Source organism: Arabidopsis thaliana, chromosome 3 (genome assembly GCF_000001735.4).
Source record: "Arabidopsis thaliana chromosome 3, partial sequence".
NCBI classification, from domain to species: Eukaryota; Viridiplantae; Streptophyta; class Magnoliopsida; order Brassicales; family Brassicaceae; genus Arabidopsis; species Arabidopsis thaliana.
In genome coordinates, this window is record NC_003074.8 from 18318915 (window position 1) to 18344296 (window position 25382).

The 25382-nt window shown below is 37.2% G+C and overlaps 9 protein-coding genes across 25 annotated transcripts; 4 read left to right on the plus strand and 5 right to left on the minus strand.

The window, feature by feature from the left end:
• Window positions 1-145: 145 nt before the first annotated feature.
• Window positions 146-5710, minus strand: AT3G49400 (Transducin/WD40 repeat-like superfamily protein). 4 transcript variants are annotated; one of them, NM_001339411.1, is made up of 17 exons: window positions 5343-5710; window positions 5178-5262; window positions 4834-4936; window positions 4669-4753; window positions 4508-4594; window positions 4117-4205; window positions 3927-3996; window positions 3012-3433; window positions 2783-2864; window positions 2265-2438; window positions 2126-2179; window positions 1898-1990; window positions 1753-1818; window positions 1615-1661; window positions 1483-1532; window positions 834-1181; window positions 180-740 (listed from the first exon to the last, which is right to left on the minus strand). In NM_001339411.1, the coding sequence occupies exons 1-16, from the start codon at window positions 5457-5459 to the stop codon at window positions 1159-1161; spliced, it is 1647 nt and encodes a 548-aa protein (NP_001327046.1). In that variant the 5' UTR covers window positions 5460-5710; the 3' UTR covers window positions 180-740; window positions 834-1158. The 4 variants fall into 4 exon arrangements, with proteins under 4 accessions (NP_190509.2, NP_001327047.1, NP_001327046.1 ...); NM_114800.3 differs by having other exon boundaries at window positions 146-740; window positions 834-1532; window positions 5343-5606; NM_001203111.1 differs by lacking the exon at window positions 2126-2179 and having other exon boundaries at window positions 299-740; window positions 834-1532.
• An 80-nt stretch (window positions 5711-5790) lies between these two features.
• On the plus strand, window positions 5791-10436 carry AT3G49410 (Transcription factor IIIC, subunit 5). 4 transcript variants are annotated; one of them, NM_114801.4, is made up of 16 exons: window positions 5799-5888; window positions 6075-6235; window positions 6418-6661; window positions 6743-6832; window positions 6932-7022; window positions 7123-7189; window positions 7528-7570; window positions 7679-7850; window positions 7929-8027; window positions 8168-8236; window positions 8445-8583; window positions 8748-8949; window positions 9362-9489; window positions 9574-9613; window positions 9739-9976; window positions 10128-10436. In NM_114801.4, the coding sequence occupies exons 2-15, from the start codon at window positions 6101-6103 to the stop codon at window positions 9942-9944; spliced, it is 1725 nt and encodes a 574-aa protein (NP_190510.3). In that variant the 5' UTR covers window positions 5799-5888; window positions 6075-6100; the 3' UTR covers window positions 9945-9976; window positions 10128-10436. The 4 variants fall into 4 exon arrangements, with proteins under 4 accessions (NP_001325754.1, NP_190510.3, NP_001325756.1 ...); NM_001339412.1 differs by having other exon boundaries at window positions 5791-5888; window positions 6075-6661; window positions 10128-10330; NM_001339413.1 differs by lacking the exon at window positions 5799-5888 and having other exon boundaries at window positions 6044-6235.
• Window positions 10416-12517, plus strand: AT3G49420 (Got1/Sft2-like vescicle transport protein family). Of its 3 annotated transcripts, none has more exons than NM_114802.3 (7): window positions 10416-10581; window positions 10910-10971; window positions 11204-11295; window positions 11396-11476; window positions 11597-11694; window positions 11777-11858; window positions 12118-12517. In NM_114802.3, exons 2-7 carry the CDS (start codon window positions 10941-10943, stop codon window positions 12154-12156), a joined length of 423 nt encoding a protein of 140 aa, NP_190511.1. In that variant the 5' UTR covers window positions 10416-10581; window positions 10910-10940; the 3' UTR covers window positions 12157-12517. The 3 variants fall into 3 exon arrangements, with proteins under 3 accessions (NP_190511.1, NP_001327135.1, NP_001327134.1); NM_001339415.1 differs by having other exon boundaries at window positions 10473-10795; NM_001339416.1 differs by lacking the exon at window positions 10416-10581 and having other exon boundaries at window positions 10730-10971.
• Window positions 12518-12594: 77 nt separating this feature from the next.
• Window positions 12595-16240, plus strand: SR34a (SER/ARG-rich protein 34A). 7 transcript variants are annotated; one of them, NM_001203112.1, is made up of 14 exons: window positions 12625-12798; window positions 13334-13578; window positions 13728-13840; window positions 13960-14025; window positions 14104-14178; window positions 14333-14474; window positions 14558-14604; window positions 14689-14746; window positions 14883-14932; window positions 15016-15072; window positions 15303-15454; window positions 15544-15624; window positions 15736-15802; window positions 15895-15999. In NM_001203112.1, exons 3-14 carry the CDS (start codon window positions 13754-13756, stop codon window positions 15913-15915), a joined length of 903 nt encoding a protein of 300 aa, NP_001190041.1. In that variant the 5' UTR covers window positions 12625-12798; window positions 13334-13578; window positions 13728-13753; the 3' UTR covers window positions 15916-15999. The 7 variants fall into 7 exon arrangements, with proteins under 7 accessions (NP_001325874.1, NP_001325876.1, NP_190512.3 ...); NM_001339420.1 differs by having other exon boundaries at window positions 12632-12798; window positions 13334-13557; window positions 15895-16225; NM_001339418.1 differs by having other exon boundaries at window positions 12595-13557; window positions 15895-16240.
• Window positions 16241-16800: 560 nt separating this feature from the next.
• On the minus strand, window positions 16801-17403 carry AT3G49440 (F-box associated ubiquitination effector family protein; the record flags this gene model as incomplete). Its single annotated transcript, NM_114804.1, has 1 exon — window positions 16801-17403. The coding sequence occupies one exon, from the start codon at window positions 17401-17403 to the stop codon at window positions 16801-16803; it is 603 nt and encodes a 200-aa protein (NP_190513.1).
• A 987-nt stretch (window positions 17404-18390) lies between these two features.
• On the minus strand, window positions 18391-19628 carry AT3G49450 (F-box and associated interaction domains-containing protein; the record flags this gene model as incomplete). Its single annotated transcript, NM_114805.2, has 1 exon — window positions 18391-19628. The coding sequence occupies exon 1, from the start codon at window positions 19591-19593 to the stop codon at window positions 18391-18393; it is 1203 nt and encodes a 400-aa protein (NP_190514.2). The 5' UTR covers window positions 19594-19628.
• A 1808-nt stretch (window positions 19629-21436) lies between these two features.
• On the minus strand, window positions 21437-21702 carry AT3G49460 (60S acidic ribosomal-like protein; the record flags this gene model as incomplete). Its single annotated transcript, NM_114806.2, has 2 exons — window positions 21437-21527; window positions 21643-21702. 2 exons carry the CDS (start codon window positions 21700-21702, stop codon window positions 21480-21482), a joined length of 108 nt encoding a protein of 35 aa, NP_190515.2. The 3' UTR covers window positions 21437-21479.
• Window positions 21703-22019: 317 nt separating this feature from the next.
• On the plus strand, window positions 22020-23730 carry NACA2 (nascent polypeptide-associated complex subunit alpha-like protein 2; the record flags this gene model as incomplete). 2 transcript variants are annotated; one of them, NM_001339421.1, is made up of 5 exons in its annotated part: window positions 22062-22256; window positions 22330-22414; window positions 22806-22924; window positions 23009-23329; window positions 23656-23730. In NM_001339421.1, exons 1-5 carry the CDS (start codon window positions 22158-22160, stop codon window positions 23728-23730), a joined length of 699 nt encoding a protein of 232 aa, NP_001327011.1. In that variant the 5' UTR covers window positions 22062-22157. The 2 variants fall into 2 exon arrangements, with proteins under 2 accessions (NP_190516.1, NP_001327011.1); NM_114807.5 differs by lacking the exon at window positions 23656-23730 and having other exon boundaries at window positions 22020-22256; window positions 23009-23575.
• Window positions 23630-25223, minus strand: AT3G49480 (F-box/FBD/LRR protein; the record flags this gene model as incomplete). Of its 2 annotated transcripts, NM_001339422.1 has the most annotated exons (2): window positions 23630-24658; window positions 24903-25223. In NM_001339422.1, the coding sequence occupies 2 exons, from the start codon at window positions 25221-25223 to the stop codon at window positions 23630-23632; spliced, it is 1350 nt and encodes a 449-aa protein (NP_001327389.1). The 2 variants fall into 2 exon arrangements, with proteins under 2 accessions (NP_001327389.1, NP_190517.1); NM_114808.1 differs by lacking the exon at window positions 24903-25223 and having other exon boundaries at window positions 23630-24559.
• Between the last annotated feature and the right edge of the window lie 159 nt (window positions 25224-25382).

Here is a 25382-nt window from a genome sequence, read left to right on the forward strand (position 1 = left end):
GTATTTCCCGTATATCAGGCTTTTGTTTTCGGAGATTTCTCTGTTTTCTATCGGCTCTTTGTATTTCAAAATCGCATTCCAAAAATTTATTACAACCATGTATTTCTCCCTTGTTATAAATGAAAATCTTTAAGTGAAAAAAAAACCGTAACAAAAATTCTTAAAAGGTTAATAAAATATATATATACACCATCGCCTATGGGACGATGAGGAAATTCACGAGAGTACATGTTCATGCTTATGGACCATCCTTGTATATATATGTAAAGTACAAGTTTACACAAACAATAAAATACATGATCTACTTAATCATTTATAAATAACCATGAAGTTATCACACAGGTGAGGCTGAGAGCAGAAACTCAGGCTGCTTTCTCTGCAAGAGAACTCCACAGAAGAGGCAGAACGGTTTCGAGGCAACTTTGCTAAAGGAAGATTTTGGAAGTGATTTGAGATCACTCGGGAACGAAGGCAATGCAAATAAGGTCTCTGGAGCGAGTTCTAAAGTCATTCGGTTGCAGCATTTGCAGAACCATAAAGGAGTTGGTGGACATACTTGCATTGAGACACAACACCTCTCAAGCTTGTGGCTTTCATCACATCTCTCTTTGTCTTTGCTCTTCTTTTTTTTTTGGTGCGAAGATTCGCAAAAGGCTTCCTCTGCTGAGTGGAAATTTACTGGCGCTGCACAATAAGGACATTTCTCTTCCTCTAATGCAGTTTCTGTGCTATTACTTGATCTGTGATGAATTAAAGACACAGAACATATGAATTTGAAAACATTCTAGTATCTATTATCAAGGGAAGAAGAAGAAGGTATATGAGAAAATTACCTCGTTCGACTAGATTTTACTTCTAAGGAAAGTGTTTCCAGCTGACTATGGACAATATCACGATTTATCTCAACCCATTGTTGCAACAGAGCCAATCCAGCTGGACGCCAATTCCAAGAGGGAGGCGAAATAGTACCCTGAGATGACTCAGCGAGTAAATAAGCCGAGAAACTGAGACCAACCAGTCTTTCTCGGAGTTCTCGTTCACTTTCTTGAAGCAGTTTGAGCCACAGATCAATTTCTCCTTCATCGTTCGTTCTCTGACCTTGCAGTTTTCTGTTGATTTCTTCTGTTTTGAGTTCCGATAACATTACACGTCTAGAGATTACGTTGAGAATGTGTAACAGCCTGGAAGGAACATCAGAGAAGCGTTTGGTGATCTTTGGCACGAGATCTTCCATGGAGATATCATCATGAAATCCAAGGTATGACACAGAGAGCCATTTAGTTAATACTAATTCAACAAACTCTGGCATTGATTGTTTGAACGCCAGCATTGCAGCTACCATATCCCAAAGAACTAGAGGCTTATTCAAATAGTTGAATTCTTTTAACGACCAGAGAATATTGGATTCCCAATTTGCGAATTCATTCTTTGAGAAACCCAGAATAGCTTCGGTTACCGTCTCTGTAGAATCTTCTGACTCACCAGATTGTTGTGCACCATTCCAGAGGAATTCTACAGCAGCCTTCTGCGACCTGGAAGCAAGAAGGAATGAACAGTCAGCTTTTGTAAGAAGCAGGACGCAGAAACACTTCTCAATGAATGAATGAAAATTACCTGGCTTGGTACATTGGATTCAAGAGTTCAACGTTAAAGTTGCGGACCTGCAAAATTTCAATGAGAAGTCTAAGTTTTCTAATTCTGAAAAGAGATAGTTTAAAGTCACAGCGAACCAGGTTTCGGGGAAGATCAGACCAAAGCAACAGCAAGGTTTCCAGGTGACAATGCCACACCAAGGCATGATAGAAAATCATCAGGAAGCTGCAGAAAATTTTCATTGTTTGTAAGATAAACTAGAGGAAGGGATAAACAAAGAGACAAGATTAAAAACATCACATACATCAGTCGTGCTACTGAGACCAGGAGTGTTTGCAGGAATTGGCACTTCAGAGATGGCATTCTCACATAAAATCCAGCTCCGGACATAATTATCCTGCATATTACAAAGAGTAATGCATCTTAAAAGCTAAGAAGAATATGACAGTTGTTGATAGATCACAATGTAGTTTGTTTGTCTCTCAGAAGACAAGCATTACAAAGCTGTTTTTACAGAGAAGAAATATAATACCTGACTGCAACTGTACAAACAACGGCCATCATATGACCAAGCTAGACCTGTAACCTAAAAAGAGTGCCATATGTATCAATAAATCGAACACGTATATTTTATTTTATAAAAGGTTTAAAGTAACAGAATAATGACTTACCACTTGGTTATGAGCATTAGTTGAAACAATTTGTTCAAACTTTCTTGTAGATATTTCACACTTCCATACTTCGAAAGAACCAGATCCTTTACCGATTGCCAAGTGCATTGCATTATAATGGTTGCTTACAACAAAAGAAAGCGTTGAAACCTGAACAGGATTCACTGCTACAACCTATAAATAAGCCGTAAAATGTCAAAACGCAAAACTCTTAGTGTTTGCTCGATGATAACAGCCTATACACTTGAATAGAATGCAATTATAGAGAAAAACAGACAGATCCTGATATTTTCATAAACAAGGAAATAGATACAAACAGAGTCAAAAGCACAAGGATCTACAGATACAAAACGCTATATAAATCCAACTTCACTTACAGAAAAATTACAAAAAGGATCACAATCAAAATTCAGGATGATCTTAATCAACTCACATATCACAGAAGCTATACTCAATCTGTTCGTAAACAGAATATTTAGAAAAAGTAGAATAAATAGAGAAGAAATAAAAACTTTTACCTCTTTTAGTAGAAAGAATGAAGATTTATAGACCTCCACAGAATTTTGCAAGTCTTCTTTGTTGCTCATCCAAATTTTCACACTGCAGGTATGAAAAGAAATGGACTGAAAAGTGTGATAAAAAAAAGATTCCATTGAGAAGTATATGCAAAAGATTCCAATCACTGACGACATTTTTTGTTATGGTTTTACAAATATCATTTTTTCTTGTAATATAACACTAACTTACCTACCATCACAACTCCCAGTAACCAACACCACTTGCGGATTCGAAGAATCACAGCCAAAAATTCCCCAACTCATTGTTGAAACCCATGAGCTATGGGTCTGAACTATAGCAGTAAGTTCCACCATGGGAGATACATTGCTGCGTTCAATGTGATAGCATTCAGGTGCATGAACTTTCCATATGGAAACGCTCCCGGACTTTGAACCAATTGCCAAAAGAGAGAATCTTAACATATTCCCACAAGAACTTTCTGATGAGAATCTTAGAAGAGATGACCAGGCAACGGAATGGGAGGATAATAATGCCTCACGAGACACATACGTTTGCGGACTTATCTCTTGACTGCATTTTTTTAGAGCTTTAGGCAAGGAACGACGATCTTGGCCATTGCTTGCCTGTTTATATACTTCAATCTCAAGTACCTGGGAATATAAGGAATCGAGTTAGATATGAGTACAATGCGACGATTTGATTCTTACTAGATGACACTTGAGAGTGGGAGTGTCAAACTTCTAAGAACCATATGGTGTGAACGATGCATTAAAGGATTCAGGTGGAATTCAAAAGCATGACAAGATTCGAAATGCATCAAATCAATGACAAGACAATATAAAAACCACACACATGTTCTTTCTATAAGAACACTGGAGGGAGGTACAAAATGTCAAAATCTACTCAAGATACTAATTTACTTGATGAAATGACCTAGTTTCTTATTAATTACTAATCCTAACAAAAAGAGTTTCCACAAAAACAACGGATAAGATACAATCTGCAGGAACAGAGTTAGAATCTGAAACTTGTTACAGAATACACTACAAAGTGAGGAACAGAAATAAGTTGGAGGAATCATGATAGTATTTTTTCAAAGCAATGCACTACAACAGAAAGAAGTTAAGAGATATGAGGACTTACATTATGCTCTGCTTTACTGTCTTGCTTGGAACATGATGCTCGATCTGTATAATTCTTTTCATGCAAGTTGCTAAAACAAAGAAAGTAAGTTAGTCAAGTGATCAAAACAGAAAAAAGAATATGGAAAACAATTTCTCAAACCACTGGTATGCATCTGACGAAATTGAAGAGTGAAAGAAATGCTCTTTACATGTTATTTGCACTTGTTTTTCTTCGCTTGCGTGCCTTCAGACTTGAAATCCTTTCATCCTCCTCATGGTCATGTTCTACCACTTGATCCTGTTATAAAAGAGCACAAATCATTTCAATAATATAGTTTGGATAAAAATATTATGCAGACAAACATCAACAATTCCATCAAAACGCAATACCTTCCACAACAACATTTGTCCATTAATAAAGGATAACTAAAGATATAAACGATTTGTTTAGATGCGTCTTTATCTAAATGTGAAGAGTACGAAGTATAAACTATCTACATATCCCTTATAGGAAACACATACATATAGTTTGCGGGAGTAGTAAGTCATCCTTCATGGTTATCAAACTTCCACTGAAAACACTTTAGAGATACAAGTTACCTTAGATAATGAAGTAGAAGGATTTTTGGACTCTCCAAAGTTCATGCTTGATAGATTCTCATAAAGCATTTTAGATATATCAACAATCTGCGAAAGAGAGGAGAAAGCAACTTTAAATGCATAGGTTAGTTATAAAAGGCGAAAGAGAATTTACGACCTACCTCAATCCACTCAGCACAGAAATCAGAATATGGAGGTCGGTATAGCTTAACCCTTCCTTCCGCTGTGCAAACAGCCAGTAAGCACCTGAGCAGAGTTATTTGAATCACGAATTTAGGAAATAGAGAAACAAAACAAAACTGAACATGTTACAAGAAATACAGTACCCGTGGTTTGGAGACATTCCTATCTCAGACCATGAGAGAGATCGAACACATGGACTTCTTTCCCGCTTCAAACTCGAAGGCAAGAGTCCACCAGTTAGCAAATCTACAATCACATCATCACTCACATTGTTATCCGAAACTTCTGAATGATCGAAAACACAGAAACCAACAGAAATTTGGTCTACAAACACACAACTTCATGAAGAACTAAACAGTTGCAAAAGATTGAATTTTTATCTTCAAATCTGAATTGGCAAACATACAGGCAGGATTTTGAAATTTGATCTGAATTTTCATAAAACAGGTACACCAAAATTCTGTATTTATCAATAAAAAAAACAGACCTTGAGAGCGAACACGACCAATCTGATAAAGCTCGGCGTCAGAGATTGTGATCAATCCACGAGGGCCAGTAGGCAAAGCCGGATTCTGACAATTACAAAAGTCATCAATACAATTTAAAAAGACTCAAACTTTAACCTCAAAAAACGAAGCAGAAGAAAACTTACAATGATGATGACTAGATGACCAGCAGCGACGGCGATGAGATTTTCCGATGACCAAGCGACGGCGTTAGGATACGACGGTGAAGTAACCAGTGAAGCTTCCTGAAACCGCGACGCCATCAAAAAGTGAAGATCAACTTAGAATTTTGGAGGGAAAATAAAACTTGCTCTGCTTTGCTTTTGACAACGAAACGAACTGATGAAGTTGATTCAGTACGGAAACCCTAGTTCGAATCGCAGTGACGCAGATCAGATCCTCAATTATTTATTTCTTCCCGAGTTTAACAAAAAGTCAACGTGCTCGTTTTTTAAAACGGTGTCGGTTAGATGATGGGCTAAGCCCAAATCCTTTTGAGTCCAAATACGGAGACCAGAGTTCGAAGCGCAAGTGACGGCTTTATAATCTCTTTATTTAATAAAACGATGTCGTTTTTGCTTAAGCAATAGGCCCAAATAAGTAAAAAGTTCAAATTAAGGGTTTTGAAAATATTCGCCGTCGCCGATGTCGGGAAACCGAAGAATTTGAGGCAAAAAAAATTCGTATTTCCGGTGAGTCTGAAGTTCCTGAATTATAAATTTCCGATCTTTGTTAAATTCACCATTCGTTTTCCTAACTCTCCGTCGGCAAAAGGCGACACAATGAAGCACATATAAAACTGAAAATCTATAGGAATATATATACACATTATAATTCTCTAATTGCATTGGCATTGGATTTATCTCTTTGTTTTACAGAAGAGAGTAATCTCTGGAAAGAATCAATGGGAATTATAGAAGAAGGAACAATCTCAGGTACCTTGCCAAGCAAGGAGGCGTTTGTAGTACACTTCCCTGGTTACCCATCTTCTATTTCTCGAGCTATTGAAACACTTGGAGGTATCCAAGGAATTACACAAGTAAAATCTTTCAATTTTGGTTTTAAAGTCTCTTCCTTTTACTGAGATTGTCTTCATATGCTAGTTCATAGAGTGGTTTTAAAGCCTATATGTTGTTACAGTCTTGGTATATGCATCCACCAGCTTTTGTTAAATTTGTTGCACGATTTATTCAGTTTGAGTCTTTTATTTTTATATGGTAGGCAAGGGAATCAATTTCAAATAAGCTTGAGCTACGGTTTCGGCCTGAAGATCCTTATGCACATCCTGCATTGGGAGAACAACGTCCTTGTAGTGGTTTTTTGTTAAGAATTTCTAAGCAGGATATCAAGAAACCTGAAAGTCAGTCTGTTCTTGACACTAGTAGGGATGTATGTTTAGAGGAAGCTAGTCCAGTTCTATGTGCAGATATCGTAGCTCGTTTGTCTGAATCGTTTCACTTTGATGGTAAAAACTTACCTCTCCTTTTGCTTGGTTCTTATGCCTCTAAAAGTGTTTCAAGATTTTTCCCTCTTCTTCGTTGTCTAGGCATGGCTGACTATCAGCATGTTATTCCTATTCACGCGGACATTGCGCAGCAGAAAAAGAGAAAGTGGATGGATGTGGATCCCCTTACAGGTACAAGATCAACTTCGGATATTGATTTTCTCTTTTTTTCCAATTTATTCCAGATTTCTTGTGGTGTGCTCACCTAAACTAGATCGGATATATATGCAGGAAAAAGTGATTTGATGGGCCTGGCTGATGAAGATGTAATGATGTTATTGCCACAGTTCTTTGCACCCAAAGATATACCGGACAATGTGGCGTAAGATTACACTGCCTTTTTCTATTTCTTATTCGGTGGCATAAGCCATTTACTTATAGTTGATTACAGTGCTGATTTCAATTTTCTTGTGTGATTACAGGTTGAAACCTCCGGCGACATCTGGTCCCAAGAAGAAAGATGATGCAGCGACTCAGAACTTTTATGAGGTAAAAATAAAGAAATTGAAGCATATGAGCTTTCTAAATAAACAAAACATCTTGCGGAATAGACAGTTAGGAACTCATGACTTTAAATATCTAACCTTCATCTTGCGGAAATTAGAGAGGTTTGGCATGAAATTAGAGAACTTATATCTCAATCCTTCAAATGCAGTAGTAAAAGATTTGAAGCATGTAAAAACTCTTGGTTTCACTCTAATGAACCGTCAAGAATGCGTTCTGTTCATTTTTGGATTTCAAAGATGCCATGACAGCTTCCTTATAGTTTATTTTCGGTTGCCATATCCTAATTGATCTATGTCATGACTATTTTCTTTTATGTGCAGATTGATGTTGGCCCAGTGTTTGCAATTGATTTCAGCGTCAAAGATATCCTTTTTCTTATATGCTAGTTCTTCTTCCAATATTCTTTGACATTTTCTTATCTGGCGAGTAGAAAGAGCTGTATTTGCTTGGTCTGTCCTTAGCTTTCAATACAGATCCCAAAGAAACTGAAGTGGGAAGACTTTGTTTCTCGCAGCTCCAACCACTGGCAATGGCAGGTAGCAGTGTCTGCATTGTTTGAGGAGCGGCCTATATGGACAAGGGATTCTGTTGTTCAACGACTACTTGATAAAGGTCTTAAATGTACACATCATATGTTAAACAGGTGATATAGCTTTCTAATACGGGGTTCTTATACTGAGGTGTTTTTAGTACTATATTGATCAATTTGGTCTCTCTGCAGGTTTCTGCTCAGAGCTGCATATTATTTCTCCAGTGGTCCGTTTCTTAGGTTCTGGATTAAAAGAGGCTATGATCCACGGAATGATCCTGAGTCTCGTGTGTAAGTTCTCTTTTAAGACATTGATTTGTATATTCTTATTGTATGGTTTGTGACATTTTTTAGGTGAAATGGTAATACACACAGATGGGTGCATAATGACTAGTTTTCACTTATATCTCCATTGAATAATTGTGTTTCAGATATCAGAGAATGGAATTCAGGGTTCCTCCTGAATTACGAGGTTATTGTGATGCCAATGCAACTAACAAGTAAGTCTTTTTCTATTTCTGTGGTTAACTCTTCCTGTATGACTGACACAGCCTCCTGGAGATTTAAGCCTGAATACTCTCTATAGCATTCTATGGTACTTGTTGTAGGATTGTATAATAGATTAAGCGTGATTTGTTTTGCAGCTGAACCATTGGATTTATGCAGGAAAAAGTCCGATTTATATGTTTTTTCTTTTCTTTGCTACAGCTCAAAGCCAAGCTGGAACGACATTTGTGCTTTTAAGTTATTTCCTTTTAAATGCCAAACGTTTCTGCAGTTGTTTGAACTTGACGACGAGTACATCCAGCGAGAGATAAGAAAGCCTCCCAAGCAAACTACTTGTAGTGTGAGTTCTCAGCTTAGTTTTTCATGAAATCAATACCCATGAATCATGGTCTTTTGCCTGTTGAATTAAAGCTTAAGCTCAGACAAAGTGTCGCATCTACGCCAATAAATAAACTTTGGCAAGTACTCTTCAAGCTTATGATCTGATTCGTTTCTTGTTTGCAGCATAAATCAGGATGGTTTTCAGAAGCCATGCTTGATACTTTGAGACTCCGTGTAGCTGTGAGGTTTGTGTCTGTGTTTCCTGAGACAGGTTTCGAAGATGTATTTAAATCCATCCAAGAAGAATTTGAGAGATCAGAAAAAGTACAAATTCAGAAAGAGACACTTAAACCATCTTTAGTGAAGCACCGGGAGGCAACTAAAGGTAAGATCATCAACAAAATTGTGTGTATATCTCTTTTAGCGTTTAGGAAGTCTAGTGAGTGCTTTTTGATGTGCGTTCAGCATATTCCCTAATCTCTAGTGTGTTAGACCCTTATTCCTTTGCGTTTGTCGAGTATTTTCCGGAGTCATCAAATCTTTAACAGAAACTTGAGCCTCAAAACCTAAGTGAAATTGACAGGAAAAATTGGCTGCTTATACAGCATAAGTTATACTGCTCTACGAGATGTACATAAATATATATGAGATAAAAAAAATTGTGTAATAAATATTCTGCAATGAGCTAAACTAATTTTGATACGTATCATGTGTTATGCTTATTGTCATAAGTCAATGAACATGTTTCCTTGAATATTCTGAAGTAGCAGTTACTGAACAGTTCGTTTAATCTGCAGGCTCTGAAGATATGGAAACGTTTAAAAGCGTAAACGAAAATGTTGATGCTAATGTTAATGAGGATGGAGAAGATGAAAACCTGGATGACGAAGATGAAGATGAAGAAGAAGAAGAAGAACTCGATATGGTAATATTACTGTTAAAGGAAAGTTTTGTTGTTTTCTTCATTCGCTAGGATTCACACCGTTTCTCTGCTCCTCTTCTTTTGCAGGCTGCAGGAGACAATGAGATATCTCTTGATTCCCATGGATGTATCCTTCAAAGTTTAGCGTTTTCTTGCATTGCAGGAATTAAGACCGAGAAATTAAGCTGTGTGTTTGGTTCTAACACCCTTTTGACACTCTGTTTCGTTTAAATTTTCCTATACAATGATAAGATCTTGATACTGAGAACAGCTCCAGGACGTACCTTCAAGGCTTGTTTGATAGTTTTCCATCGAGTGAACCTAATTTATATGGAGACTTTGCTGTTGATGATGGGAGTGATGGAGAGTTTCAGATATACGAGGAAGAATCTGAGGGATTGTATTCCATTGATGATGACCACAATGATGACGATGAAGAAGAGGATGATGATGATTAGTGATGAGTAAAGATCACTAGTCCACACCACAGGTACTGTTTCTTGTCATTTCCATTACTTAATCAAATTGATGATGTAAAATGCAATCTAGTTGATTCATCTTGGAGCATTTTGGTGTGTTAGTTTGTTGATATAGTCTCGTGATTGGTAATTTTCACATTACTTTCTTTTGTTATGTTTCAGGTGAAGTTAGATGAATCTTCGTCCAGATTTATGAAATTGGTTGTAAATTGCCACGGAATGTTGAAAATGTAAAGTTTTATTTTTTGGGTTAATTATATAGGTTACACCTCAATTTTGGAAACTAATTCAAGAGAACAATTGTTTCTTTTCACAAAAACTCATTGTAACCATTACGCATTGGGGAAAATGTCATTAAAATCTTCAACTTATGACTGGTTCTATTTGACCAAAAACAAAAACTTAGAGGTTATATTGAGAAACAGATTGCTTAAAGAGGGACCGAAAAATAAAAACACTAAAGAACTGAATGAATCAACTTAAGGGTAGTTCCGGTAATTCACTAAAGGATAAAGTAGAAACCCTAGTTTGAATTTTCACGGCCGACCTCTCTCTCATCCTCCGAGTATTGTTGGCTTCAGACCAAATCTTCTCCGGCGCTGCGGCGTTTCCCCCGGTACGGAGTCATTCACCTCTCTCTTTTCTCTCTCGCGCTCCCTCTCTCTCTCTCTCTCTATCTCTGGCTCTTTTTGATTGTACAAGTATTGTTAGGATTATACGTTTGATTCTGTATGTAGCATCTGTCTAGTCGACGTCAAATCGATATTATGTTTCCAAATATTGATTGGTTACCAAAACTGATACGAGAATATTGAATCTCTATGGGCTATGTATGTATATCAGAGTCATGGCTAAGCCATGGGCACATTTTGTAAACACTAATGTTGTAGTTTCAACTTTCAATGGTCTAATTGCTGAACTTCGACATGTTTTTACCATGGCAGCAAAAGGTAGAAGTAGCTGATTACAGGAACAATGATGTCCTTTGAAATGAATGACCGGAAAAGTAAGTTCACATTGTGAGTTCTATAAATATTTTCTGCTATTGGAAGACATACCTGTTACTTAGTTATACTTAATTCTTCTTTTGCTTATCACGTTCTTGAGTTAGTAGATCATTCAATGTCATGTTGTTGTTCGGAACCCCATTTAGTTTCAGTATATCTTATTACCAGGTTACGAAGTTACTCATGCTGTACTTGGATATACTTAAACGTTTCTTATGTGATTTGAAACAGAAATCGGGTTAGGCCTGACAGGATTTGGCGTATTCTTCTCGTTTTTGGGAATAGTCTTCGTCTTTGATAAGGGATTACTTGCCATGGGAAATGTAAGTATCTCATGTATCTTTGTTTCTATACTTTGACCACTATTATTGCATACACGTACAGAACTAGTATGAGAGCTTGTTTCTTTTCATATTTTCTCAGATTCTTTTCATCTCGGGGGTTAGTCTAACCATTGGCTTCAAGTCTACCATGCAGTTCTTCATGAAGCGTCAAAATTATAAGGTTTGTTTCTGTCTTTGTCTACATTATCAATAGCTTGGGCCAGTCTCTGCTGGATTTTTACAGATTTCTACTTAATGTCATCTATGTGTGTTCATTTGGCTTTATATGTTATCCACTCAGGGAACCATCTCTTTTGGCGTCGGTTTCTTCTTTGTTATCATCGGGTGGCCTATCTTGGGAATGATGTTGGAGACCTATGGCTTTTTCGTACTCTTCAGGTACTTTTGCCTATTTTCTTCTTCTTTACTGGTATTGCTTGAGGAAATGTAAACTGATACTAAAAACGTTTTGCTTTTGCAGTGGCTTCTGGCCTACCTTGGCAGTCTTTGCTCAGAAGATACCCGTTCTGGGTTGGATTATTCAGCAACCATATATTAGATCGGTATGTGTCCAATTGCAAACAACTATAGCAAACTTTGCATGAAATTCTTAGATCTCGAATACAACACATACAAAACTCATAATGACTCCCAGTTTTGCCTTTCCAAATTACAGTTGATAATTCTCTCTTTGTTTCTGATGATCTTGAGTTGCTAGGCCTTTTCTCAGTTTGGCTTAACTTTAATAGTAATTCTGTTGCATAGTCTGCCAATTGTTGGCTAATGCGATTACTTTACACTTTTTTTTTATGTGATGTGTAGTTCTTTGACAAGTACCGGGGCAAGCGAGTGCCGGTCTAGTCTTCCATCCCGAGCAGAGAGACGATTCACTGAGCTAGATGCAGCTGAACAGGCGATTAAAGTTTTTGGAAGAAGAAGTTTCGTGATCCTGTAGAAAACTAAAACCATAGGAGAAAGAAAATAGGAAGGAAAAGAACGTACAATTTGAAGCTGTGTGTCTATGTTTCAGGTGAAGTAGATGAATCTTCGTCCAGGTTGCAAATTGCAACAGAATGTTAAAAATGTAATGTTTTATTTTTGGGTTAGTTATAGGTTACACCTCAATTTTGGAAACTAATTAAAGAGAAACAATTGTTTCTATTCACAAAAACTTTTTGTAACCATTACGCATTACATAATTTTAATCATATTGTTATTAACTTAATGGTTCTATTTGACCAAAAACAAAAACTTAGAGGTTATTTGACAAACAGATTACTTAAAGAGGGACCGAAAAATAAAAACACAAAAGAACTGAGTGAATCAACTAAAGGGTAATTCCGGTATTTCAGGAAAGTTTTAAGGACGACCCCTACTAATGGATAAAGTAGAAACCCTAGTTTGAATTTTCACGGCCGACCTCTCTCTCTCATCTACTAAGCTCTCCTCCGAGTATTGTTGGCTTCAGACCAAATCTTCTCCGGCGCTGTAGCGTTTCCCCCGGTACGGATTCATTCACCTCTCTCTCTCTATCGCTCTCCCTCTCTCTATCTCTATCTATCTGTTGTTTTCTCTGAATTTGGTTTCCGTGTTCTTATGAATTCGATGGTTTGGTGTTTCAATTTCGTTAATTTCACTGATAATTGTTGGTCTTTTGGCTCTCTTGAGGTGAATATACTTCGCTATGGTCGTGGGGGTAGTTTCCTTGACTTCAATTAGCTTTTTTATGTCGAATGTTCTTGAGTTGTTTAAGGTGATTTTTGATTAAATTCAGAAGGTCTTATGTTTGTTAGAATCTGTCTTTTATTCATTGTCCTTACTGAGGAAATTTTTTTACTTGCATTGAAAAGAAACATAATTTACCAAGAGGTTCTATGTAACGATGATTTGTGGGTCGATCTGTATTTTAAATAGTCGTTAAAAGTAGAATTTTTGTTGTATGTTTGAAAGGAATAATGGTTTGAGTAAGGAAGAAGAACAAGGTAGATGCATGAGTCTATGTTACATGATGTCATGACACATGCTTTCTTTATGATAGATGGCAAGAGCTTGGAACATGAGCATTGCAATGGTTCATAGGGATATAGAGAGGGATTGGGGAGATCAATGTGGATATTGTTTTTATTATTAATGGAGATTCATGGGAACGATCTGGAGAAATATATATATTTCAATATTTTAAATAGCTTTTGGAGCATATTGGAGCAAATAAGCATTTGGAGCTTGTGGAGCACTGCTCTGACCCAGGATTGCTCTCACTTGGTTTGCTTCATATATATTTTGGTCTTACCATGTTTTCTTTTTCTTTTCTTATCATCGTCTCATTTTGATGCTGGGGCTATGTCGAAAGCTGTTTGAGTGGAGGTTCTTTGTCTATAGCAGTAAATTTTGATCCTTTATTTATTTCGTTTCCTTTTTATTCTCATGTGCAGTTTCCCCTTTTTAACCTTTGCAAACAATGAGTGGGCGATTTTCTCGGTCAATCTATGTTGGTAACTTGCCCGGTGACATTAGGGAACATGAGATTGAAGATATCTTTTACAAGGTCAGTTTTTGGTTATTTGTTTGATTCAGTTACGGGTCCTCTCTTGAATCGTTATCCCTATAAGACAGTGAAGATTCTTGAGCATCTTTTGTATTCATATTTAATGCTCTTGTTTGCAGTATGGCCGCATTGTCGATATTGAATTGAAGGTTCCACCTCGGCCTCCATGTTATTGCTTTGTTGAGGTAAGTGTATTCGCTTACATTACATGTTCCTAACCAACTTTAAATTTCGCTGAACCAAGCTCTGTTGAATGTTTGTAGTTTGAGCATTCTCGGGATGCTGAAGATGCCATCAAGGGCCGTGATGGCTATAATTTGGATGGCTGTCGCTTGAGGGTAATCAGTTACTTCCTTGCTATTTTTTCAGCAGACAATATGGGCTTATGCTTCACATATCCTTACAGCAGAGTCTAAACTTTTCTGGCTGTTTTACATTACCTTGTGATGTTTCTTTTTATTTTTCAATAGTTTCTAATCATTATGAATGCAGGTTGAGCTTGCACATGGTGGTCGAGGACAGTCTTCAAGTGATCGTCGTGGTGGCTACGGTGGTGGTGGCAGCGGCTATGGTGGTGGAGGTGGTGGTGGTGGATCAGCTCGGTTTGGCGTCTCACGACACTCTGAATTCCGAGGTTTGTGTTTCTTGCTAGAAGTTGGTATTATTAAAATTTGGTTTCACTTCACTTCTTCTGATTCTTGGATGGCTATTTTGCAGTTATTGTACGTGGGCTCCCATCATCTGCTTCATGGCAAGATTTGAAGGTCTGATGACACTTAATGTTTTGCTGCAACATTTTGGTTTCTACTCCCTAGTCTTGTTTTTCATATAAAATCCATTTTTTTCAGGATCATATGCGGAAAGCTGGTGATGTGTGCTTTGCTGAGGTGACTCGAGACAGTGATGGTACGTTAATTTACAGTTTCTGATGCATACTTACTTAGCAATATATTTACTTTTTCAGCTTTGAGCAGAGTTTTGTTTGGGATATTATACTTACGTTTTTCTCCCACAACATGACTATTTATAATAATATGATCAGGAACTTATGGTGTTGTCGACTACACCAATTATGATGACATGAAGTATGCAGTAAGTGAACTCTGTGCGTCTCTCTTACTGTATTGCATGCTATGGTTTGTATAATTACTGATGTTCAATAGTTGTGATTTCAGATAAGGAAACTTGATGACACAGAGTTCAGAAACCCCTGGGCTAGAGGTTTTATCCGGGTACCATTTCTCTATGCAGTCTCTTCTTTTTTCCCTCTTTGACCATAATTAACAGATATTAGTTATCTCTCAAGTCTCTCAACATTTTACTTCGTTTGATGCTTCATTCTCTATCTTCCCATTCGTAAAACATCTATGACTTTTGTAGTCTCAATTGGTTAGGCTAATTTAAAATCATGATCTCACAAGTTTGTATTCATCTTATGTCTGTGTTTTCTGCTCATATGCAGGTTAAGAAATATGAAAGCTCCCGATCAAGAAGCAGAAGCCCAAGCAGAAGCAGAAGCAGAAGCAGAAGTCGAAGTCGTAGCCGAGGCCGTGGTCGCAGCCATAGCCGCAGTCGCAGCCTTAGCAGGAGCAAGAGCCCAAGGAAGGATCTGAGGTACTACGTTTGTTATCACTGAACCTTTGTATATCTCCCATTTTCAATACCTAAAAATGGAGTTGTGTGTTTACCAATCTTTATTGCAGTAAATCACCAAGGCGATCCCTTTCCAGATCGATTTCAAAATCTAGATCGCCATCGCCCGACAAGAAGAAGAGTCCCCCCAGGCAAGTCTTCTGCCCTTCTTTTGTGTTCTTTCTCTCAACCATCATGATACTTTTATTCGTTCTTTTATTTCTCCTGTGATTATTGTGACATGTTGCTTTTTACCAATTCAGGGCAATGTCGAGATCAAAGTCCAGGTCCAGGTCCAGATCGAGGTCTCCGTCCAAATCTCCTCCCAAGGTATAGAACTAAGCTGCCTGCGTTTTAGCATCATTTTACCAAGTTATAGGCAAAACACCAAACAGACCAATCTAAAAAAATCTTTTTCTCAGGTTCGCGAAGGCAGTGTGTGATTTTGTTAAGCGGTGAAAATGGCCAAAAGAAAGAGTGCGAAAAATTCTCAAGTCAAGATCCATTCTCTGTGTTTTTTTTTTTGCTGTTTTCGGATAATTGACATTTTCTGCTGTTCTCTGCTTCTTTACTCACAAATGATCATCTTTATACTATTATGACCTGTTATGTTATGGATGTTTCCGTGACCATCACAATACCTCTGAGTTTTGTATTGTTAGTCCTGTTCTTGTTTAAACCCTATGAAGTCTTAGCGAACCTGGATCTCTCATCTAAATTATCAAATATTTAACTGATTTGTATGAAATGGGCATAATATTAAAGAAATCAAATTAAAGTTAAGATATTTGACATGGTTTATAGACGGTCAAATGAGTTGTTTACCTAACAAGGTTCTTCCACAAAGTCGACAAAATTTATATATTTGACATGATCTGTTTGTCGGCATCTTTTAGTATTCCATCACAAACAAAAGTTGAGAATTAGGATGAAGTGCGCATTTCCTTGCATAAGTAGGGATACAACTTCAACATCTTAGGTATAATGTTAAAACATTTTTGTACAAACTTTTAGCTAATATGTATCTTTACAAGAAATATCAGAAGAGAAAATATATCTATCTTAATACGTATTTTTGGATAAATAGTGGCCATATATATAAGGTCCCCAACTTAGAAACGAAACAAGATGTTATAAATTCTTATGTAGCCCGGACCGGCTAAGAGAAAAGTGGGATCATGTACCCATTTAAAAAAAAAGTTTATCTCTTATACTATATGTATAGATTTGGGCCTTTTGTATAATTTTTGAAAAATAGGGCTATAATTGCTTAAAGAAATCTGACTAAAAAATAGGACCCTATTCAAAAGCACCCTTTGCACACCCTCTCAGCCGGCCTTGGTAGCCATAATCGCTTCCATAAGCCTCACATCTTCTATATGGTCAGTAAATGTAAAAATATTCCGACCCTTAAAAGCTTCCATCCCTTGGATTTTGATTCTTGTAATAGTCTTCCTCTTCATATTGTAACAAAAAGTGTAGAAAGGATCATATAACTCGAGTGAGGTCAACACAATCTCACCGTTACGAGTCATCCTGACAATCACTAACCAGTAATTTTCAACTAAACTCTCCCACAAAGGCGGTATGTAATGTCTCCACCATTTATGTTCCTCAACATCATCTAAAACCCAAAACTCAATGCATGTAGTCGCTCTAGAAAACATACCATCTAAATCGGTGATAAGCGCACCTAATTTTACCTTGTAATCTATCAGAGTCCGAAGCAAGAACTGGATCTGGACAGCTTCATAATTATTAATAGTAGTAAACTTGAACTTCTCAGACCTAATGTCAAAGCGAACTATCATCAACTGATATTCATTTCCCATAGCTTTATAATACAAATGCCCGTTGATGCATATCCCAACACATTTAGGAGTATGAGGAATGGAACAATCAACAAATTCTCCATAATAATTTTCCTCCATTTTCTAACGTCAAAACTTGATGCTTTCGAGCTTGACTTGACACACACAACACCTTGTATTGTCTTTCGATCGGATCATACACAAAATAGGGTTTCTTTATTTTAGTGCTTTCATTTAACGTGTTGGAAAAGGTTATGTACTCTACAGTGCTAGGGTTATATATCATGATCAGATTCCTATCTTTATTACATAGCAATCCGCAGACAGGAGGACAAACCTTAAAAAAACTGTAAGGAACCTGGGAAACACATGTGGCGATCGGCAGCTAAAACGGAAGACGAGTTCTTGTCTAGATTTAAAGGCTGAGTTGACGTGAAGAAGAGCCACGTATCTCAACAAGTTAGGTGAAGAGAAGAAGTGGACGAGCCGGTGAGATGGTTAGGCAACACGATGACTGGTGTTTTCCGACAAATATTTGATGCTCAAGTCAGAAAACATAGAAATGTAAGAAAGACCACATGTAAGTGAAGTGGAAAAAGTGAGAAAGGGTCGAAAAAAGAGTAAAATGAAGGTTTGTTCACACCATACCGAAATATCCTAATAAATGTTGGGTAGTTATTTAAATGGATCGAGAAGTTACATGAAAACGACACGTCAACATGACATTTTTGTTAATCACACGTGAGAATAAAGTTATATTTTAAAAATGTTTCTCAATTAATATCTATATAGGGGATATGTTGTTATGCTAATAGATACACAAAATATTAGGTATTTTATTTTGTATATTTTAATTGTATTTTCGCCTGAATTAATTGAGAAAAATAAAAGCATTAAAAAAAATAAAAATAAGTAAAATTAATGACAAAATCTATAGATATCATAATAAATGGATCGAGGATTTTAGTGAAAATGACACGTAAACATGACATTTTAGTTAATCCCACAAAATGCTTCTCAATAACCAGACATAGTACTTATGAAAGATTAGGAGGAAAATTACATGATCACTCATATCTTAATTATAAAAAAAAAAAAAAAAAGAACTTACATAATAAGATTCACATTCTCGATATGGTTTACAAATGTGTAAACTGCTTGACCTTCAAGAGGTCCAGTCCCTTTGATTTCAACTCTTGTGATAGAGTTGCTCTTCATATCTAAGTGAAAGATGTAGAAAGGGTTGGACTTGACGAATGGAGAAAACACAACTTCACAACTACCGATTATCCCAACAAAGTAAACTCTAGTCTCCCCAACGACATCCTTCCACATAGGTGGCAATACGTGAATAGACCTTATCCATTCCTGATTTACAACATCAAGAATCCACAACTCAAAGCCTACATCTCCACCATCCATAAAGCCAAATGATTTATGACGAATTCCTCCTAAGCGTCCCTTGTAATTTATTAATGTTGACAACAGATCTTGGTTCGGTATAAACATGAAATTCTCATCCTTCATATGAAAGGAAACTGTCATATATTCTTTAGACTCACTCTTCATAGCTAAGTAAAACAAAACGCCGTTGATGCAAATCGAGCCATGATAATAAGGGTAATGATCGACAGAACATTCAAGCATTCTCCATTTCAGTTTGCCCGTTCCTAGTGTAAGAACTTGATGCTCTTCAGCTTTGAACTTAAATGGCTTCTCACGAATCGTCATGCACAATACCTTATATTGTTTTTCGATTGGATTATAACCGATATAGGTTATAACATTACCCCTACACGATCTCACTTTGGGTAAAGATTTGAATTGTCCTGTGCTAGGGTTACATATCATCATCCTTGCATCCCTCTTTCTACTTAAAACCCACTCATTGCTAGTACACATCAATCCACAAACAGGAACACAAACTCCAAACGAGTAATCTTTAGGGACATCCATATGATTATCAACAACTACAAGATTTGAGTTCTGGTCTGAAATCAGATACTCGGGGGATGAGAAGAAAGACCACTTACCCTCAGCTTGAAAAGTGATTAGGAGATGTGGCCGAGCCGAGGACCTCTTCAGGAACAGGTTGGTGAGATATGGACTGCGGAGAAGAGAATTCCAATCATTTGACACGCAACGGAACCTCGCGGCCGATTTCGCAGGCACCCTGGAGAGTATTTCGACCATGAGATCAGTTGGCAACGTACCCGAGTTCTCTCCATATTCACCCACTGAAGAAGATATGGTTAGGGCAACATTTTCCTTGGAGACTTTCCTCTTCCGTTTTTTCATCATGGCGGACATTGCACATGAAAAAGAAATGAAACCCTTAGAGTTCTGAGTACCGATAGACAAACACAAGACGACCTTATAAATGAAACCCTTACAGATCCACTAGACAGACACGATTTTGCCACCTTTCGGATTATGTCTACCTACCACATTTTTTTTTTTTATCTTTCTCCCTTTTTCTAACCTTATCTTTTTTTCTTTAATTTCCTTTTTGTAGCATCCTTATTAGATACCATTACATATATAGATAATTTTATCTATAATTTTTCTTCTTTTCCTTCTAAATTCATTGATACCAATCGAGATTACAAAGTTATTATACAAATTATTTATCTATAATTAGGTAGTACTTTTTAATGTATATATACATACATACACTATACTAATTACCCAATCATACCGTTGCTTTCACGCCTTTTTGTATATTTTTAAAATGACTTACTAAAATATTGAGTGTGATTATCTTGAAAAGATATCAAATTTCTATTTAATCAAATTGAATAAATTTTGAGTTCAATTTATTATATGCATAAAAAATATGAAAAGGATATGACTATGAGGGGATCATATAGTTTTATGAAAGTAGATGAAAGAGAATAACATACAGTAAAAGTAGGTTTTAGATTAGAGAAAGAAAAGCAATGGATTAGGTCGATGAACCGCGACCACCACGGCCAAATCGTAGTACATTGATTCTCTTGATATTTTTGCGTAGGCTTGATTGGCCTTCCTCCTTGGGCTTTTAGAGAGGAGTCACCCATCTCAAAACAAGTATCACCAAATCCTGAGTTTAAGGAAGCAAAAATATTGCTTTCAAAAACATTAACTAGATTTTCATTTGCCAATGAACCTCGTTGGGTAGGAATAAATAGGGTGTCCACAGATGAAGGAGTATCAACCATAGAAAGAAGCCTCAGTTGGTGCAGCATTTGAAAAGGCTAGTAAATTTGGCGTTTATTGACGCCAGTAGAGAGAGAGAAGCTAAGTATAGTGGCAGATGGCGTTGCTGGGGGGGCATACTCGTTTGTCCGTGATATAACGTGCTTAACAATTTCATTATGGTCTCTACATTTTTGACGAATGAATGCCTATCACCTAGGGTTTTCTTGTGTTTTAGGAAACATTCTTCCTCAAAATAATTCTCCGCATATCAGATATATATCAACTTAACTGAGAATAGCGATTAGTGCAATAGTTTCAAATTAAAGAATGATGTCCTACAAGTAAACAGCCTATTAATTTCTCAGGGACAAATCTGTCAGTAAACCTCGGAAACAGGCGTTTCGGTATCTAAATACAATCCAAACTTAGTCATATGTAGGGTTTACTGTTTAGGTAAGCGAGCGAAATTAACCGAAAAAGTGTTATAGCCCAACATTGTTGCATTGATTATAGCTCAAAACTCATGATAAAACCTGTCCCAAGTGTTTGCCAAAAAAAGACATGTTCCAAGTAAAATTACTAGGCTTTCCTAAGAATAAAATAAATCTCAAAAAATTGAGTCGACTAAACATCAATTGCCTTCAAAAGATAGGTTAAATCTATTAGTCAACAATCCGGATACAAAATCATCGTCACTCTCTCCCTTCACGTCCTCCTAAAGATGATTCATCACAAGAACAAATTAAACCAAGAAATTAGATATTTATATTGAATATCAACAGTAATTACAATTATGAATTTATGAGTATAGTATATTAATTAGTAAAAGGGTTCAAGGAGAGAAGAATACGATACCTTATTTTTCTCTTCAGCTACTGGGGCAGCTTGAGTGGCACTTCCAGATGAAAGTGCAGAAGAAAAAACGGCCATGGGAGAAGCAGCAGATCCACCGGCACCAGCATTCATGATGAGATCATCCATGTTTTTGTTCTGGCGGAAGACTAGGCCAGTATGATTCAATGTTCAAATTGGCTGTTTTCACCAATGTTGACATCTTTCTCAGCCTAGTTTACAAGTAAACAAAATAGTTTGAGTACATGTTAATTAAAACAAACAACCTACAAGTTAATTAAGGCTCCAGTAGGATTGATGTCAAGATTGAGCCTAGAAAGTACATACGGTGACATGGTCATGGAGGAGGAGAGCTGCGTAAGTGCAAGCTAGCTCACCGGTGGCCATTGTAGGCTAGCTCGCGTCCCACGAAAGATCTACAAAACCATCAATAGAGCTCATCGATTCATAATCTGAACTTCAAGTGAAACATAAAAACAAAACGTGTAGAGTCTCTGAATCGAACCTGTAACCAAACAGAAGATTAGGGGTTAACGTACGAGGTCACTATTTATTTCGATAGAGTTATTAGGGTTTCTAGAGGATTATTAATGTTTCGAAATGGGCACGTGAATATCATGTGCGGCCCAGAGAAAATTTAGGACTGGAATTTCATGGCCTATATAGATAACCAAAATTGTTCTTATTAAGCCTCAGAAGCCCAATAAAAGGCCCAATTGGACAACGACAAAGCAGAACCCGAGTCGTTACCACACACACAGTCGTCACTCACCACCTCACCGTTCCTTATCCATTTGGCTGACGCAAAATCGAATCGGAACCCTAAAATCTCTCCGAAAGCCATGTCTCCTCCTCCTGCTGTAGTCACTGAATCTGCCGATGGACAACCTGAGCAACCACCGGTTACCGCCATTGCTGAAGAGCTGGAGAAAAAGCTTCAGGTTAAGACGATTTTACGTAGATTTGTCACGGTTTTTACTTCTTAGTCTCACGCTCGAGGATTTGTTTTTGCAGACTGATGAACCGATTGTAGAAGATGTTAAAGATGATGAAGACGATGATGATGATGACGAAGAAGAGGAAGACGACGATGCTCAAGGTGCTTTTGATTCCTCCCTCTTTTCTCACCAGTGTAGCTCGGCTTTTAGAGTTTTGTTCGTCATCAATCATTACTTAATTTTCCAGATAGTGTTCTTTAGAAATGTCATTGAATATTAATCATATTAATCATTGGCCTTGTTCGTTCTCACATTTGTAGTTTCGTGTATGCAAAGAGTGTCACATTTCAAGAATTACTGCATAGTTATGTAGAAATGGTTGATTTAGATGTTTCTGTTAACATATAGAGATGTGGGAGATGAATCATTTTGCTGATAGATTGAGGCCAAGATTTATGGATTTACTTGACTAAGTTTCGGAGAATAGAGATCCCAATATGTTTATAGCATAGTGAATTGTTCTTAAAATTGAATGAAGTTTTGTTGTTGTAGGTGTAAGTGGAAGTTCAAAGCAGAGTAGAAGTGAAAAGAAGAGTAGGAAGGCGATGTTGAAGCTCGGTATGAAACCTGTCACTGGTGTTAGTCGAGTAACCATCAAGAGAACGAAAAACGTAAACCTTTCTCTGTTTTCTCAATAAGTTTAGATTTTTTTCTGCGTGTGTGATTCTAATGATACACTACATTAATGTTATCAGGTTCTCTTCTTTATCTCTAAGCCTGATGTCTTTAAGAGCCCGCATTCAGAAACCTATGTTATATTCGGTGAGGCCAAGATCGAGGATTTGAGCTCTCAGCTTCAAACGCAAGCTGCTCAACAGTTTAGGATGCCTGAAATTGGAGCCACATCTCAGAGAGCAGAGGCATCGACAGCCACTGTAGAAGCACAGGTGGAAGAAGATGAAGAGGAAATCGATGAGACCGGTGTGGAGGCTCGTGACATTGACTTGGTCATGACTCAGGCTGGAGTTTCTCGTAGCAAAGCGGTTAAAGCACTCAAGAGTCACGATGGAGACATTGTAAGTGCAATAATGGAACTCACTACTTGAGAGTTAAGAGAGATTGAGTCTCTATGCTTTATTCACTTGCAGATTGTTTTCAAATACTTTTGGATTTATCAGGAAATTGGATTATTGTTGTCCTTACGAGTATCTAATCTAGTTTGTTTGTTATGATGCTTATGCAGTATCTGAGTTGTACTCTGTTTTTCACGACAATGTATTGGAGAAAATACATATCAAAATTCGACTAAACAAAGTTCGAGAAACTTCCAAATTCTAGGATTAGAAACATCACCTACTAACAAATAGACAGATATACTAATATCTAAATGACATTCGAGCAGAGGACAGAAGCACAGACGTTGGAGTCCTATGCATTGATTCTAACTCCTCCATCTTCTGTTTCTCTTCACCACTGAAGGTTGAATTCGGTGAGATTCCCGCTGTTTTTAAATATTTGGAGTTTTCTAGAATGTACCTTATGATTTTTTTCTCATCTTCTCTTCCAACATATCCGTCCCACTCAAAGATCTCGAGATGCGACGACAAACATCTTGGAATAGAACTCGGTTGATTCCATAAAGCTGGGTCATGATTCCATCTCGGAATGTCGGAGTCGACCAGAAAAACTTTAAGCTTAGAACACTTAGAGAGCAAAACCAAAAGTGATTCCAACAAGTCATACTCAGATAGATGTATCATACATTCAACAAGTCGAGAGTAGTTATTAACTGCGTCACACCACGGAACCATTGTATCGAACGGAGATAGCGCAAGATACTTGACCGAAGAGAGAGGCCTCATAAATTTTTCACTAGGGAACAGCTCATCAGTAACTACTGTGACAAGATGGGGCATGTACCAAACTGAGAGAGAGTATCCCACAGTATCAAAGATGTGAAGAGACAATAAATTCGGAGTGTCTGTAACCAAAAACGGATCAGACATATCACTGTCTTCTCGAAACATCATACCTGCTTTGTAGTCTAATCTCAATAAAGAAGGCACTTCAACCCTAAACGTTCTCACATTATCTTCCACACGTCTATTTCGAGTCACCTTTAGATGCTTGAGAACGGGACAACTTGATAGAAGCTTAACATGAGAATCTTCGTCTTTGTACACAACACAGAAGAGATCAAGTTCTCTAAGTGATGGGAGAGAGACTTGACAAGGAACATCCACAAGAATCTTGTCGGAGAGAGTCAATCTCTCAAGCGTTTTGCAAAAGTAAAAGCTCTTAGGCATTCTGATCGGCTCTCCTTTCCAAAGGAGCCTGAAAGTTAGCCAACGCACACGAGTATCAAGCAGTGGCGGACCCACGTTGGAGGCAGGTGGGGCACGTGCCTGATACTAAATTCTATAAATATTTTATAAGCTACTACTAAACAATGTAATACAGGTAACTCAAATGGTTTTCCAGCAAAAAGTGCCTCATACTAACCCGAGTTCAAGTCTCCGCACTGTTATTTTTGTAAAAATAATTTATAATCACAATACAATTTAGGTAATTAAATTATACTTAGTACTATTTATATATATGGTGCCCCACATTAAATTACATTCTAGATCCGCCCCTGGTATCAAGTACTTTTGCAACCCACTTTACAGGATTAACATTAATAGGACATTGTGGACCGAGGTCGATCCACAAACGTTCTAACAAAGGTGCCTTGTGAAAACGGAATGACTCTTCAAGAAACCACCAAACAGTATTGCTTTTTACGTCACTAGTGGTTTCTATGTAATTAAGTCTAGGTAACATCCTCCAGACAAACCGCCATCGTTTGGACAAAAACGTGGTGGCCGCTGCATCTTTCGTAGGAACGCACAATAAAATCTTTACGAGAAGATCGTCAGGCAAAGAACTGATTCTATCTTCACAAACTCTATGTTCGACGAGTTCTGTCATAATTAACAACTAAACCCTAGACGACCTTAGGGTTGAGTCAAAAAATAGGAATCTTTTCCAAATTATTCACTTTTTTTTTTTTTTTTTTTGTCAACCTTTTCCCAACCTCTTTTATTCTTTTTATTTTTTTTAAAAAGAAGTTAAAAGATGTATTATTGT